The sequence below is a fragment of the Prionailurus bengalensis genome, chromosome B4 (genome assembly GCF_016509475.1).
Source record: "Prionailurus bengalensis isolate Pbe53 chromosome B4, Fcat_Pben_1.1_paternal_pri, whole genome shotgun sequence".
In the NCBI taxonomy this organism is placed as follows: domain Eukaryota; kingdom Metazoa; phylum Chordata; class Mammalia; order Carnivora; family Felidae; genus Prionailurus; species Prionailurus bengalensis.
The window spans coordinates 133,574,084-133,589,351 of NC_057358.1; the positions used below are offsets into that span (position 1 = coordinate 133,574,084).

Below are 15,268 nucleotides of genomic sequence, written 5' to 3' on the forward strand. Positions count from 1 at the left end.
ATAAAAATTAAGCTGACCTTAAGTGGCATTAGTAGGAGTACAGCATCTAGGAAGGGATCTGCAGTTCTGTAATGGACACCACACCGTGGAAAGAAAGAGATCGACTTCTGTGGAGCCTGTGCGGTTTGGGTCAATAAATTTGAACCTGTGTCATATTTGCAAGGGTTAAACATGTAGGAATGTCTCCCCCCAGGGGAAGTGTTCCTACCTGAGGAAGCTCAGGGAGTGGTCTTCAAAGCTTTGAAGGGCTCTGGTGCCTGACGCTTAGCAGTCTCTTGGTAAATATCTGTCGGATGTTTTGTTCCGTGACACTTATTCTGCTACCGAAAGTACTGATGGTGAGAGTCAAAGCAACAGGGAAAAGCCTCCAGCCCGATATAAGTTGAGATTTTTAGGTATTATCATCCACAGCAGCAATTCCATGACCTTTACCCCACTGGGGCAAAGCTGAGGGGCAGCACCTTCCCATTGGCATACCTGGTACATTGGCCACGACTCTGTCTTCTGAGTCTACCCCAGAAGGCATATTTAGGAGTGGCTGGTGGTGGTTGGGATAACCTTGAGTCTACTCTAATTTATTAAGATCTGAGGTGGGTTTTTCCTTCCAAGTAAATAATTTACAAACGAAAGTACTCGCAGTATCCCTCACACCTTGCAGAAACACCTCTGTATTCTTTAACACTAAGGTGGGCGCCATTTGTTCAGAGATGCTTCTGGCTGCCACTTGAAAGTGAACGAATGTGAGGTATAAGGCGTGTGGTTCAGATAGATGGCCACAGAATAGTCCAGATGAGAGGTAATGAGGGCTTGAACCTGGTTAGGAGCGGTGGTGATAGAGAGGAGGAAGGAAGGCATTGGAGAGATGTTTTGGTTCAGTGCAGTGTAATGATGATCAGATAATGACGACTTTTAGGTTTCTGACTCGAGGAGCTGGTTGGGTGATGACTCTGTTTCTTGAACTAGGAGATAATGGGGAGAGCTGGGGAACAAGTTTGAGAGTAAGGAGAAAAAGGGTGAAAGAGCGATCTGAGTTGGAGGTAGTGATTTGGGAAACGCTTGGGCATACATGATAAAGTCTGAGTGTGGGGGAATTTGTACTCAAGTAACTTAAATGTGGGAAGAGTGTAGGCCCCACCTTCATGTTCAGATTTTTTAAAAAGACACAACTAGGGGCGCCTGGGTGGCACAGTCGGTTGAGCATCCAACTTTCGCTCGGGTCATGATCTCACAGTTTGGGTGTTCGAGCCCCATGTCAGACGCTCTGCTGACAGCTTGGAGCCTGGAGTCTGCTTCAGATTCTGTGTCTCCCTTTCTCTGCCCCTCCCCTGCTTGCACTCTGTCTCTCTCTCTCAAAAATAAATAAACCTTAAAAAAAATAAAAGATACAACTCATAACCAAATTCAGATGCCATCTTACAACTCTGATTAGGAGGTGGCCAGCTACCACCCTCCAAACAGATCTGACTCTCCTCCTGTTTTTGTATTGCCCATAAGCTAGGAATTTTTTTTACGTTTTTTCAGTGGTTAGGAAAATTATAAAAGAATGATATTTTGTGACAGTGAGAGTGGTATGAAATTTATACTTTAGTGTGATTAGTACAGTCGTATGGAGCAGAGCCACACTCTGTCGTTTGCGCATGGTCTGTGGCTGCTTTTGCCTATACTCACAGTAGAGTCGTCACAACCAAGACTGTATGGCCAGCAAAACCTAAAATATTTACTGTCTGGCCCGTTACAGAAAAAGTCTTCTGAGCCCTGACCAAGAGTGTAAGAACCCACAAAGGAAGAGAGAAAGGAGGAGCTGAAGAGCTGGCTGGAGTGGGTCTCAGCAGCTCTCACAAAAGCAGAGGGAGGATATGGCCAATAGTGTCCGAAGTTGCAGAAAAGTCAAGAGAAGGTCCAACAAGTGTCCATTAGACTGACAATGAAGATCACTAGTTGTTGAATGAGAAGAGTTCCCAGGGAGATGTTCAGGGCAAAAGCCAATGTGCATGGAGTCTGAGGAGTGAGTACAAGGTAAAGAAATGGAGGCAGTGCTCAGAGATGACTGAGAACTCCTCAGTGCACAGCAGCCACTGTCTGTGTGTCCTCAGTCTGAGATTCTTGTTGTGTTGCATTGTAACTAATGATTATTGACCAAGAAATTTTCAGTTGAAAATAATGTCTTTTCTAGGGCTTGTATGTGTTTTAACTGCTACCTTTAATAAAACATTTCTAGGGGTGCCTGGGTGGCTCTGTTGGTTGAGTGTTCGACTTTTGGTTTCAGCTCAGGTCACGATCCCAGGGTCGTGGGATCAGCCCTGCCCAGGGCTCCATGCTTCAGCATGGAGCCTGCTTGAGATTCTCTCCACTCCCCACCCCCCCGCCCCTCTCCCCTGCTCACGCGTGTGTGTGCATGCACGCGTTCTCTCTCTCTCTCTTTCTAGAACAAAAAAGTTCTCATCACTAGAAAAAAAAATTCCTAGAAGGGTTTTTTTAGTGTTTGTACTATCAAGATATTTAAAGATAGTAGTTCTTATTGGTCCTGCTTGTTTCAGATTTTTCTTAATGCCTTTATCTGAAAGAGTAGCATTTTATTGAAGTTTTTTCAGAAATAGAGGCAATTTAGAAGTTCAGACTGCAAGATGAGAATAACGGCAACAGGGAAAGGGAAAAAGATTCAGTCATAAGAGCAAATAAATGGTTCTTGGAAGTCATTGAATGGAAATTAGAAAATAAGATACCCAGCATTTTTCACAATGTCTTTGTTTCCCTTTGCTACAGAGATCATGTTTAAGCCACTGACCTTCTCTCTGGGAGATAAGAAATTATGCCCTTATTTTGAGCAGCTTATCTTTAAACCAATTTGCACTACAACCTACAAATCAGTAAGGTTCTGAAGAAAAACAAGAGGGACTGAAAAGTAATTCCCACTCCCTTATAATTTCCATCTCCTCTGTTAGCATCTGACATCCTGGAGCATGCTGTAATGCACACACTAACTCAGGGAGGTCCTAAGTTTGGACTTTGGAAAGCAGGTTGGATTGGGCCTCCTGCCTAATAGCTGCATTGCTCTCCAGTCTAGAGTTCTGATTGGCCTTTAAATGCTTCAAATTCTTGAAATCACAGAAAGGTGTAAGAAAGCAATTGAGTAAGAATTCATTCAAGTTCTGAGGCACGTGGGTGGCTCAGTCCATCGAGCACCCGACTTTGGCTCAGATCATGATCTTGTGGTTGGTGAGTTCAAGCCCCCATCGGGCTCACTACCCTCCTCAGATCCTCTGCCCCTCCCCTGCTCACACTCTCAAAAAATATGTAAAAAACAGTTCTGAAACACAGTTTTCTCCTAACATATAACTCAGAAATTTTCTGACTGGGTCCTGGAGTTTTGGATGACTAGTCTCCTAGACTAGCACGATATTGGAAGGAAAGTGGCTGAGAGGTAGTCTGATTTTATTTTTTAAAAAGTGTTTATTATTTATGATCCCTTCTATCCCTGATATGGTGGGAAAATGCTCTGAGGCACTTTTGCAGGGAATCTTGCACAATACATGTTACCCAAGTTTCTTTGACTATGCTGTGAATGTTGTAACGTTAGTCAAACTGGGTGTTCAGACCTCCATGCTGTTGACTGCCCTTACTATGTCTTGCTCTGTTTCAGGGAATGAGTCCAGGTGTGTAACAGACATGGTTAATGTAGAGTGGAGATTCTAGTGCTTTTATGGAAGGGCGGCCTCGTGGAAGCATAGCTCCTTCTATCCTAAAAAACCATTTGGGAAGATCCCTCGCAGCCTTTGCCGACGTCTCATTTCTTCTCATAATAAGAGGAAAGGGGACTGGGAATGCCATCTGCTATGCAATCTTGCAAGCACAGAGAGAAAATGAATCATTGGATAACTCATCTGCACTCATTTATCAGTTATTTTTACCCATCAGCTGCTGTAAGGTCATACAGAACCTACTATATTGATAATATCATATAGTGACCAATTTATTTTCTTAAGAAATAGGTTTATTCTGCTCATCAGGTTGTGGATCCTCTGACCTCCCTTCCTTACTGGAAGGCCTGATATTGCCTCATGATTGGCTAAAATGAGACCAGGGGTTGCCTTGAAGTTACTTCAGGCTCTTACTCTTCTTTCTTGGTTACACCCAGTACTCCCCAACATCCAGTGGAGGTAGATTGGGTACCCTGATTTCTGATGATGCCTCTCTCTTCATAAAGGAGCCAGTTCAATGAGCAACATGCTGGCCCAGCACCATTGCAGTGGTCAGGGCAGTACCGCCCCGGAGTTGGCCTAAACATTACTCTGGATGTCAGGGAACTTGACCTCAGAATCATCCGAACTGTCAGGCTCAACGATTGTTTCTGTAATATTGCCAGCCTCTGTTTGCCAGGCAGATTTTCTTGGAAAGGGTGACAGTCTTTTGGTAGGATGAAGCAAGGGACATCGAGATCCAGACGAACATTCTATGGAGGGCTGAGGGCAAAGCCCTCAACTTCTGCAGAGTGTCCTGCAGATTGTATCTTCATACGGTCATCCTGCACATTCCCATACTTCCTATTTGCCCTTTTTAAAAGTAAGGTAAAACATTAAATTCTTTAAAGTAAATAGGAAACATGCCTACATTGTGACATTTTTGTTTTAGATAAGAGTTGGAGTAAATATACAAGGTACCCTTAAGGCTTTTTTTTTTTTTTTTTTTGACAAAAGCAAAAAAAAAACCCACAAAACCAAACCTTATAACATTTCTATTTGCACAGAATTTGCAAAGTACCAAGCAAGAGTGGTTGCGTTTAGGTAGCTGTAGAAACCCAAACCAAATTGATTTTGTGATTCTCCAGGGCTGAGGTTTCCTGTCTCGGTCTACTCGGTGCCAGGACCTAAAAAATAAGATGAAAGATGGGTCCTTACCCTGGTGAGAGCAAGGAGCTTGTAAATGCGAGTTTCAATATAATATGGTGAATTCGTGGTAAAGAAAGACGGACAGTGTGTTCCAAGAGCACAAATGAAGGTGCTTAGCCTACTTAGTCCAGGGACTTCAGGAAAGGTTTCTCAGAGGTAAATCTTTAAGAATGTGGATAAAGGGCATTTGGGCTGAGAGCCTTGAACCTTTACTGAGGACTTGGCCTGGGGCCCATATGTACCCTTCGACCTGCTAGGGAACCTTCCAGGGATTTAGGGAAGTGACTGGTGACCGCTTCCCCCTCCCCCTTAGTTAATGGACTAGAGTTCTGGGGTGTTGCTGTCTTTGAGTCCTTGTCACCCGCACTCCCCACCTCTGCCTGATCTCCAGTAAACTGAAGATGCAGGGGAGTTTAGAAAGACCATGTCCACCCACAGTAGGATGGAAGATCCATTACTGGAATTGGTCTCGTGTAAGCTTTCCGAAAAACAATCTTCATAAAAATGTATTGGACTTCAAAGACCGTTCCCCACTCTCTCTCTTTCAGTGCCCGAAGTGACGAAACCAAGTTTAAGCCAACCAACGGCCGCCAGCCCAATTGGCAGCTCTCCATCGCCACCAGTCAATGGTGGCAACAATGCCAAAAGGGTGGCAGTGCCGAACGGACAACCGCCAAGCGCCGCCCGCTACATGCCTCGGGAGGTGCCGCCGCGATTCCGTTGCCAGCAGGACCACAAAGTGTTACTAAAACGTGGGCAGCCCCCTCCACCATCCTGCATGCTCCTCGGGGGTGGGGCAGGGCCTCCTCCCCCCACGGCACCCGGAGCAAACTCCAACAACGCACAAGTGACAGGAACGCTGCTGCAGAGTGACGGTGGGACTGCACCAGGTGAGGAGTCGGGGTCGGGAAGTGATTTCCTGGCAGCTTTAAAGAGAGCGAGCACTTCTTTTGTACTGCCTGGTATAGAGTCCCCAAAAGGCTTTTGGGGTCACTCCCAAGACAGGAGAGGCTCTCTGCACGAGATGTGTCCCAGCACTTCTCTTCTGAAACTGGGTTTTAGTGTCCAGTGTGTGCTGTTGGCAGGAGAGGCTAATGTGGCCGCCATACGTCATCCCCATTTGGGGCCTTTTTTCCTTTCCTGACAAGCGCATGATAAACTCGAGCCTCCGTGGTTCCAGCTGTCACCACAAGTGTGTGCCCAGGGTATGATTGGAGGTGGGGCTAGTGCAGAGGCTTGTTCTGAATCCTGGCTGCCCCTGTTTATGTTCGCAGAACGCTGCGGGGCAGAGAGAGAACCGTCTCTTCGATTACAGTATAAGATCTTGGGGGTGGGGAGGGGATACCAAACAATATCATTCTATCATTTTTTATTAGATTTTTTAAAATCATTGTTTCTTTAGAGGATTTTGAGCTCTATTAAAAACTATATGTAGATATAAGGGATCTTTAGCTGAAGGGCTCTACTAGAAGTTTTGAGAGTTTTTAATAGATGAATACTAAGTCACCTGATAGCAAAGAACCTCCAAACATCACCTCCCGCTTTTTTTAAAGCTTATTAACAGATGTCTACTTAGCTCTTAAAAAAATTTTTTGAGGTTGTACTAGAAAGGCTTGAACATCATCAAGCCTTGGCAAGAACAGTAAATTGGTTATTGTTAACTGTAACATGCTTCTAGTTAATAGTTCTGAGTTTGAACACAGAAATGCCTAGAAAATTCTATTACTGTCTCATGTGCAGAGTAAAAATGGAGACAAACCTCATGGTGACAGATGCTTCATACAGGCTTTTCTGTGGTGGCCCCTCAGGCCAGGCCCAAAGCAGGCAAGGAAAAGCTTCATGGCCCCTCATAAGCATTTGCGAAAGGAAGTATGTGAGGAGTGGTCATGTCGAGTGTTTCTGCAGCCAAATCTAGCCAGACCTGGACGCAGACATGGGTCTGGGTCCAGTGTGAGTCAGATTCTCTTGTTTGCATTCTTAAAACCAAGGAGGCCAGTAAATCTGAAGAGTTTGAGATTCTCTGCTTCCCTACTTTTATATGGGTCTATGTAAGATTTTTTCAACTTTATATTGATTTAAGACTTCTTGGTTAAAGTAACTAAAACAAGTTCAGAAGAAATTACTGGGTTAAAAACATGTCATTTCTCCCCTCTCCCCCCAAATATGATAAATTCCTCCAAAATATGTGCTGAGCCAGACTAACTTATCAGATTAAGTTCCTTAGACATACAAACTGATTCCTGCTTGCCTGCCCCAGCATCTAGCTGCGTGGGCGTTCATCATTCATCAGGTGCTTACTGAGCAGTGATGCCCTGGCCACTATGTGGAATTCAAACGTGAGCAAGATAGGGTCTCTGCCTAAGAGGGGGAGCTCTTGCGGAAGTCTCTGTGCTAATGTGGGGAAGGAAGATGTGACCACAGCTCCACAGCACTGAGCAAAGTGGCTCTAGACAGGGAAGGGCATTTTCAGATGATGAACTTAAAAACAAACAAAAAAAACTCCTAGAAGAAACGGCACTTGAACTAGGCCCAGAAAGATGGGTAAATTTCAGTATGTGCATTCGGGAGGAAAAACCAGTAGGTGCCAGTGTGGAATGGTGCCAGGATGAGAAGGCACGAGTTGTGTAATGTCAAGTAGTGTGGAATGTCGACATCTACATAGAAACCAGTGGAAGATAAGATTAGAAAAGTCATTTGGGCCCAGGTTGTGTAGCATCTTGATCAAACTCCAGGCCAAAGAGTTTAGCTTTATTGTGCGCTAGGAAACTGTTGGAAGCTTCCCCTACAGCAGTGATCTAATCGAAGCTGTGCTTTAGAACAATTACTCTAGCCAGGGGTGTTTAGAGTAGATTCGAGATACAAAGCAAGGTCAGGGTGTTACTGCATTGTCTCAAGATATGAGAAGGCCCTTCTCTGTCAATAGAAAAGACAAGGGGAGGGGCACCTGGGTAGCTCAGTCGGTTAAGCATCCAACTTCAGCTCAGGTCATGATCTCACAGTTCGTGAGTTCGAGCCCCACATCAGGCTCTGTGCTGACAGCTCAGAGCCTGGAGCCTGCTTCAGATTCTGTGTCTCCCTCTCTCTCTCTGCCCCTCCCCGACTTGTGCTCTGTCTCACTCTCTCTCAAAAATAAACATTCAAAAAAAAAAAAAAAGACAAGGGAATAGCTTTGAGATATGTTGTGGAGTTACACCTAGCAAATACACCAACCAGGCAAAATGAAAGAGGAGATGACTAAGGTGTGACACAGTTTACTAAGACAGGCAACTGGCTAGAGAAGCTAGTTTGTGGGGAAGCGTGATGAGCTCTCTTAGGGGCACTTTGAGCTTGAGGTGTTAATAGAGCGCGCGTGTGTAGCTGTGATTGATGAGACCATCTCTTCCCCAGAGTCAACCCTTGGAGGTGCTGCTGCTTCAAATTATGCAAATTCCACTTGGGGCCCGGGAGCCTCCTCCAACAACGGCGCCTCCCCCAACCCAATTCACATCTGGGACAAGGTGATTGTAGACGGGTCTGACATGGAAGAGTGGCCTTGTATCGCCAGCAAAGACACTGAGTCTTCTTCCGAAAACACCACCGATAACAACAGTGCCTCGAACCCTGGCTCTGAGAAGAGCACTCTGCCAGGAAGCACCACTAGTAACAAAGGAAAAGGGAGCCAGTGCCAGTCTGCAAGTTCTGGGAACGAATGTAATCTTGGGGTCTGGAAATCTGACCCTAAGACTAAATCTGTTCAATCTTCCAACTCTACTACAGAGAGCAACAATGGACTAGGAAATTGGAGGAATGTGAGTGGTCAGGATAGAATTGGACCTGGCTCTGGCTTCAGCAACTTTAACCCAAATAGCAACCCATCTGCCTGGCCAGCGCTGGTCCAAGAAGGAAATCCTAGGAAAGGGGCATTGGAAACGGATACTAGTAATTCCAGTGCACAGGTTAGCACAGTAGGTCAGGCATCCAGGGAACAGCAGTCAAAGATGGAAAATGCGGGTGTTAATTTTGTTGTCTCTGGCAGAGAACAGGCTCAAATTCATAACACTGATGGACCAAAAAATGGAAACACTAACTCCTTGAACTTAAGTTCACCAAACCCCATGGAGAATAAGGGAATGCCCTTTGGAATGGGCTTGGCGAACGCCTCCAGGAGCACTGATGCCCCTTCACAAAGCACTGGAGATCGAAAGACTGGGAGTGTTGGATCTTGGGGTGCAGCTAGGGGGCCTTCTGGAACTGACACAGCCTCTGGACAAAGCAATTCTGGAAACAATGGGAACAATGGAAAGGATAGAGAGGACTCCTGGAAAGGAGCCTCTGTTCAGAAATCAACTGGGTCAAAAAATGACTCTTGGGACAACAATAACAGGTCTACGGGTGGGTCCTGGAACTTTGGCCCTCAGGACTCTAATGACAACAAATGGGGTGAAGGGAACAAAATGACATCTGGGGTCTCTCAGGGAGAATGGAAACAGCCGACTGGGTCTGATGAGTTGAAAATTGGAGAATGGAGTGGTCCAAACCAACCAAATTCTAGCACTGGAGCATGGGACAATCAAAAGGGCCACCCCCTCCCTGAAAACCAAGGCAATGCCCAGGCTCCCTGTTGGGGAAGATCTTCCAGCTCCACAGGAAGTGAAGTTGGAGGTCAAAGCACTGGAAGCAACCACAAAGCAGGAAGTAGTGACAGTCATAATTCTGGCCGTCGGTCATACCGGCCCACACATCCTGATTGTCAGGCTGTCTTACAGACTCTTTTGAGCCGAACTGATTTGGACCCCAGGGTGCTCTCAAACACTGGCTGGGGCCAAACTCAAATTAAGCAGGACACGGTGTGGGATATCGAAGAGGTGCCAAGGCCTGAGGGGAAATCTGACAAAGGAACTGAGGGGTGGGAGAGCGCTGCCACACAGACCAAGAACTCAGGGGGCTGGGGAGATGCACCCAGCCAAAGCAATCAAATGAAGTCTGGATGGGGGGAGCTCTCAGCCTCTACAGAGTGGAAAGACCCCAAGAACACAGGAGGCTGGAATGACTACAAGAACAACAACTCTTCCAACTGGGGAGGCGGCCGACCAGATGAAAAGCCATCTTCCTCTTGGAATGAGAACTCCAGCAAGGATCAGGGGTGGGGAGGGGGACGCCAGCCCAATCAAGGATGGACTTCTGGGAAGAATGGTTGGGGAGAGGAAGTCGACCAGGCGAAAAACAGCAGTTGGGAAAGTCCTGCAAGTAAACCTGTGTCTGGGTGGGGCGAAGGAGGGCAGAACGAAATCGGAACTTGGGGGAACAGTGGGAATACAAGCCTAGCTTCCAAAGGCGGGTGGGAAGATTGCAAAAGGTCTCCAGCATGGACCGAGACAGGCAGACAGCCCAATTCCTGGAATAAACAGCACCAACAGCAGCAGCAGCCACAGCAGCCACCGCCACCACAACCAGAGGCTTCTGGTTCATGGGGAGGCCCACCCCCAGCACCTCCAGGCAACGGACGACCTTCCAATTCCAACTGGAGCAGCGGGCCACAGCCAGTAACCCCTAAGGATGAGGAACCCAGTGGTTGGGAAGAGCCATCCCCACAGTCAATTAGTCGGAAAATGGACATCGATGATGGCACTTCCGCATGGGGAGACCCTAACAGTTATAACTACAAGAATGTGAATCTGTGGGATAAGAATTCCCAAGGGGGCCCAGCACCTCGAGAACCAAACCTGCCCACCCCGATGACCAGTAAATCAGCATCAGGTAGGCAGTGGCCTTTTTTCTTGTGAAAAATCCTAAAGCAGGGCATTATTATTAAGCTTCATTTACTCAGCCTTGTTCTGGAAATCTTTCCTACATTAACCCTACTCTGCTGTTTACAGAATCTCCTTTTTTATGAGATGATAGCAATAACATGCTGGTGGTACATTTTAATGTTCTTTCTTGGCAGAAGCGAAAAGACGCCATCCCTGTGTTAGTCTCCCAAAGTTTGGGGTTTTTTTTTGCTTTGTGTGGGTTTTTTTTTTTTTTTTTAATTGTATTGGTCTGCAGAATCCAAAAAATACAGCTCACTAAACAAACTACACTCCAGGTTTTAAAGTGAAGAATTAAAATAGTAGCAGAAATAGACCTGGTTTCCATTCGAGTTCTACCCGTGGACACATCCTCGGTGTTTCTCCTTCCCCAGCAGAGGGGAAGTATTTTGTTGCTCTTGCTGGGGCCATCAGAATGCTCTAGCCCAGCTGGGGTCTGGAAGGCTTCAGTCACTCTCCACATGATTTTTAATGATCACCTCTGGAAGTGGAGTGCTTTGTAAAAGAAATTGTTCTCTCCTGATAATCACTTGCTCAGAATTAAACTTTTCTTCTTCCTTTGTTTGAATAGAAACATCATACCTGATAAATTAAAAGTAATGCTGGTAATATCATCTTTGGCACTATCAACTTGAATGTCCCCATAAAGCATAGAATTCAACAAATTAAGGGAATGCACTGTTCAGATGGGGTATTTTTTGTTTTTGTTTTTTAGTTAAAATTAATCATAGTTACCCACTCCCTGAGTAAGCCTTGGGGAGTGTTCAGTGAATGCAGTTACGGCCACTTACAAAATGATTGCTTTTAACTAGTTCTTTTTTTCCCCCCAAATATTGAAAAGTATGAGGGAGGAAATAAAGATTGTTCATTAAGTCCCTATCTAGCATAAAATCTGCTAACATGTAAAAAAAAATTATCCATATAGTAAAAACCTCCAAACTGTACAGAAAAGCAAAATGTAATATATAAATGAATCTTAGCCCCTAGAATCTCTTCCCACAGGTAATCTTTTAGAGTTTTGTGTCTCATTCAAAAATTTTGTTCCTTACCTGTACCAAAATCTGTCTCCCCTTTACAGATTTGACACAGAAGGAATTGCTGTTCTCTGCCTTGCCTTTTTCACCCTACTTTAAAACTTTCCATGTTAGCATGTATGTTTTTGTCTTTTGTTTTGTGTACAGTATTGATTTCATGGATGATGCGATTGGTCGGACTAGCCCTTTTTTGATAGGTATTTAGGTTGCTTCCGAAGCGTTCTCAACAGCGATAGAGCGTTGTTGTACGTGTCATTTCACATACTTTCCAAGTGTATCTATGGTATAATTTCCTGGCAACGGAATTACTGGGCCCGAAGTTAAAGCAACAATACCAGTTGCCCCCTACGAGGCAACTGTATTTCTGTATTTGTATTTCTGCCAGCAGAACATAGGAGTGACTGGTCCTCTCACCTTCTCCCCACCCCCTACCCCTGGATGTTGAGATGTTTCATTTCACAAATCATTCTTAGAGACACATTTTCTTTCTTTACAGTCTGGAGCAAAAGCACACCACCTGCTCCAGATAATGGTACTTCAGCTTGGGGTGAGCCAAATGAAAGCAGTCCTGGGTGGGGCGAAATGGACGACACTGGAGCATCGACCACGGGCTGGGGGAACGCACCCTCCAACGCTCCAAATGCCATGAAACCTAGTAAGTTTAGAGCATTGTCTGTGAGGGATTTTCCATTAATTCGGGGGTCAGACATTTTGGTGAGGGCTGCTGTAATGTTTAAACTGTCATTTCAGTGAGATTCAGGACCGTGAACCTTTAATAGATGATTAGTAACAAGTCGCCGTGACTTAGCTTTGGGTATTAACATGTTTACGTTGAACTAGAAGTCATAAGTTAATTTTGTTGATTTTATTTTAAGTTAGGTTTAGTATCTGGCCAGAATTGAAATGTTGATGTGGTACCTTTTTTTTTTTTTTTGCTAGTAACTTAAATACTGCTCACCATATCTATTTTGCATTTTTGCCCCTTTGTTAGTATAATTTAAAAAGATTTTCCTGGCTTTTTAATGTGGAACATAGCCTCTGCTGCCCAGTGACTTCACCCTTCTGTTTTCCTTGTCCCTTTGTGTCTCCTCTCATACTCCCACCCACATAGGAACGTTGAAGGTTTCTTGAACCCAACAAAGATTGCTTCATTTGGATTTTTTATACAAAGCATGTCACACTTATTCATAATCGTTGAAAGTCTAAGCTTTACTTGATCCAGCTGGCAACGTGTTGTCACAGGAGTTTGCAAAACTTTGTAAACCGATGCTATGGAATGTCTCATAGGAAGTTCCTCTGTTGAAAAATTCAGTTTCAAGTGCCCATTTTCACTTGTTTGTAGTTTTCTTAAAAAGTATTCCAACATCTCTTTTCTGCCATATTGCAGACTTAAAGAATTATCTTCTTTTATTTTTAAAGTGTGGTCATATCGAATTCTCAAAATTTGAATGAGAATAATTCTGTTATCAGTTTTATTGTGTGATATTTCTGACTCTTCCAGTGCCCGTGAAGAAGTACAATCATTGCTGTATTCTAGAAATTCATTCTTGTGTCGTTAATTTGACTGCAGTTTAAAAATTATCAGTCTCCTTCACTGCATAGAAATAGCTTTATAAAGACCTTGATTTCATCATGATTTTCACAGTAAAACTGGTTGTATCATCACGGGAAATACCATGCCATAGACTTGAAATAGACCCGAAATGCTGGTGGAAGATATTAACCAGACCCTTGGCACAAGGAGGTACTTCAGCAGTACTGTCAGGATTTTTAGGTGTCTTTCCCAACCTCAGAATCACCCTTCCTCCATCACAAAACTTGCACTTTTCTCCAGATTTTTAAGAAAGTCTTCTATTCTTCAGGATCCTCTGTAGTTAAAGCTATAGTTATACTTATCTTTTGTCTGAGTAATGTGAATGTGGAAGGGGGTAGAATATTTGCCTGGCCGTATAGATGGATTAGATAAGATGACAAATATCCCAGAATGCCGTGTTCATAAGGACCAATCGTTGTGATTATTGTTATATGTAGCTGTTGCATACAGTCCCTCCATTTTTTTCTTAAAGATTCCAAATCTATGCAAGATGGCTGGGGGGAGAGTGACGGTCCAGTGACGGGAACTCGCCATCCCAGCTGGGAAGAGGAGGACGATGGAGGAGTCTGGAACACCGCCGGCTCTCAGGGAAGTGCTTCCTCCCACAACTCAGCAAGCTGGGGACAAGGAGGAAAGAAGCAGATGAAGGTAGCCCACTTTAGAAATGTTCAAGCTTGTTTCTTCATTCTTAGAAGGCAGAACTGAGAATTTTCTAATGGAAGGAGCCCTGAGGCCCTAAGTAAGGGAAAAATATTTTCTTAAGAGCAAATTGAGTACTTCCTCTTTACTCCTCATCTTCCTTCCCCATGACCTTGAAACCTCGAACCTCAGAGCTATTGCTGTGGGTAAAGTGGAATTTTCAGAGACAGGAGATTTTTTTTTTCACTTTTAGTTTCCATATTATAATTCTTCAGAAGCTTTCAAGGCACACTTTGTAAATGTTTTATGCTTTTGCATTCTAAAACCAAGGAAGGCCTTAGGGTAAGTCCCCATGATATATAGAAGAGAAACCAAAGTAAGATAGCTTTTCCAGTGGCAATCAACGTGATTGGTTTTTCTCTGATGCGGGAAATTCCAAAACCCGGAACCGTCCTCCCAGCAAAGCAAAGTGCCGGAGCACAAGCCTGATGCAGCAACCAGGTGATATGCCTACGTCCCGTCCCAGCTTGCGTTTGAAAGCTGTTGGCTTTCCATATCTTGGAGCAGCTCCACGTCCCCCTTGATGTGCCTAATTCGATGAGGACTTTGGTTTCAATGTAGAACAGGTCTTTGAACCTGAACCACTCTCTCAGCAGAGGTGTTCTTTTCCCTTCCACAGATAAATTGATGGAAATTAGAAGTGGGCAGCCATATAATTTCAACTTCACAGTGAATATTGTCCTGGTTTCAAATACCAAGGGCTGTCCTAGAAGGTCTTCAGTTGGCTAAGGGGGCTGTGCCGTCATCACTTTTTGCTGTAGGATATTAATTTTGTTCTGAACATAGTAACTCGATAGCCTAAGAACACAGGTAGTTCCTGTTGGAGACATCCTGTTTAAGCGCCCGTTACAATTTCCCTTCTGAGGACTTCTTTCTGTTCGCCCCTAGTCACAAAAGGAATTATTCAGTAAACTCCTCAGTATTTTTGTACTCTCAGGCTATCTGGCTTGTTGTGGTCTTGTTTTTGTCATTTACAAACTCCCATTGAGATGGAATGAAAAGGCAGTCAAGGGAGACTGCTTACTGACCAGAAGTGACCAGGGGGAAGGTGCTCACCCACTCAGGCTGCCCCATGACTGACAATTCTGACCTTTTGTATCTGAGGGCCTTTTTTTTTTTTTTAACTGATTGTGATGCAGATACAGACAACGTAAAATGTACCGTTTTAACCACCTTTAAGTGCGTACAGTTCAGTAGCATTGAGTACATTCAGCACCATTCAACACTAGACGATGTGACCATCAACACCATCTAGACACAAAACTCATT

General features: G+C 44.5%; 1 protein-coding gene across 4 annotated transcripts in view; it reads left to right on the forward strand.

Annotated features, from left to right (window-relative positions):
• The window catches only part of TNRC6B (trinucleotide repeat containing adaptor 6B), a 254,962-nt gene that overhangs the window by 185,417 nt on the left and 54,277 nt on the right, over positions 1-15,268 (forward strand). For all 4 annotated transcript variants that reach the window (XM_043562671.1, XM_043562670.1, XM_043562669.1 and 1 more), the window contains 4 exons: positions 5,435-5,776; positions 8,274-10,622; positions 12,203-12,361; positions 13,773-13,948. In XM_043562671.1, coding sequence (XP_043418606.1) covers positions 5,435-5,776; positions 8,274-10,622; positions 12,203-12,361; positions 13,773-13,948 — 3,026 coding nt within the window. The remainder of the gene's footprint in view (positions 1-5,434; positions 5,777-8,273; positions 10,623-12,202; positions 12,362-13,772; positions 13,949-15,268) is intronic.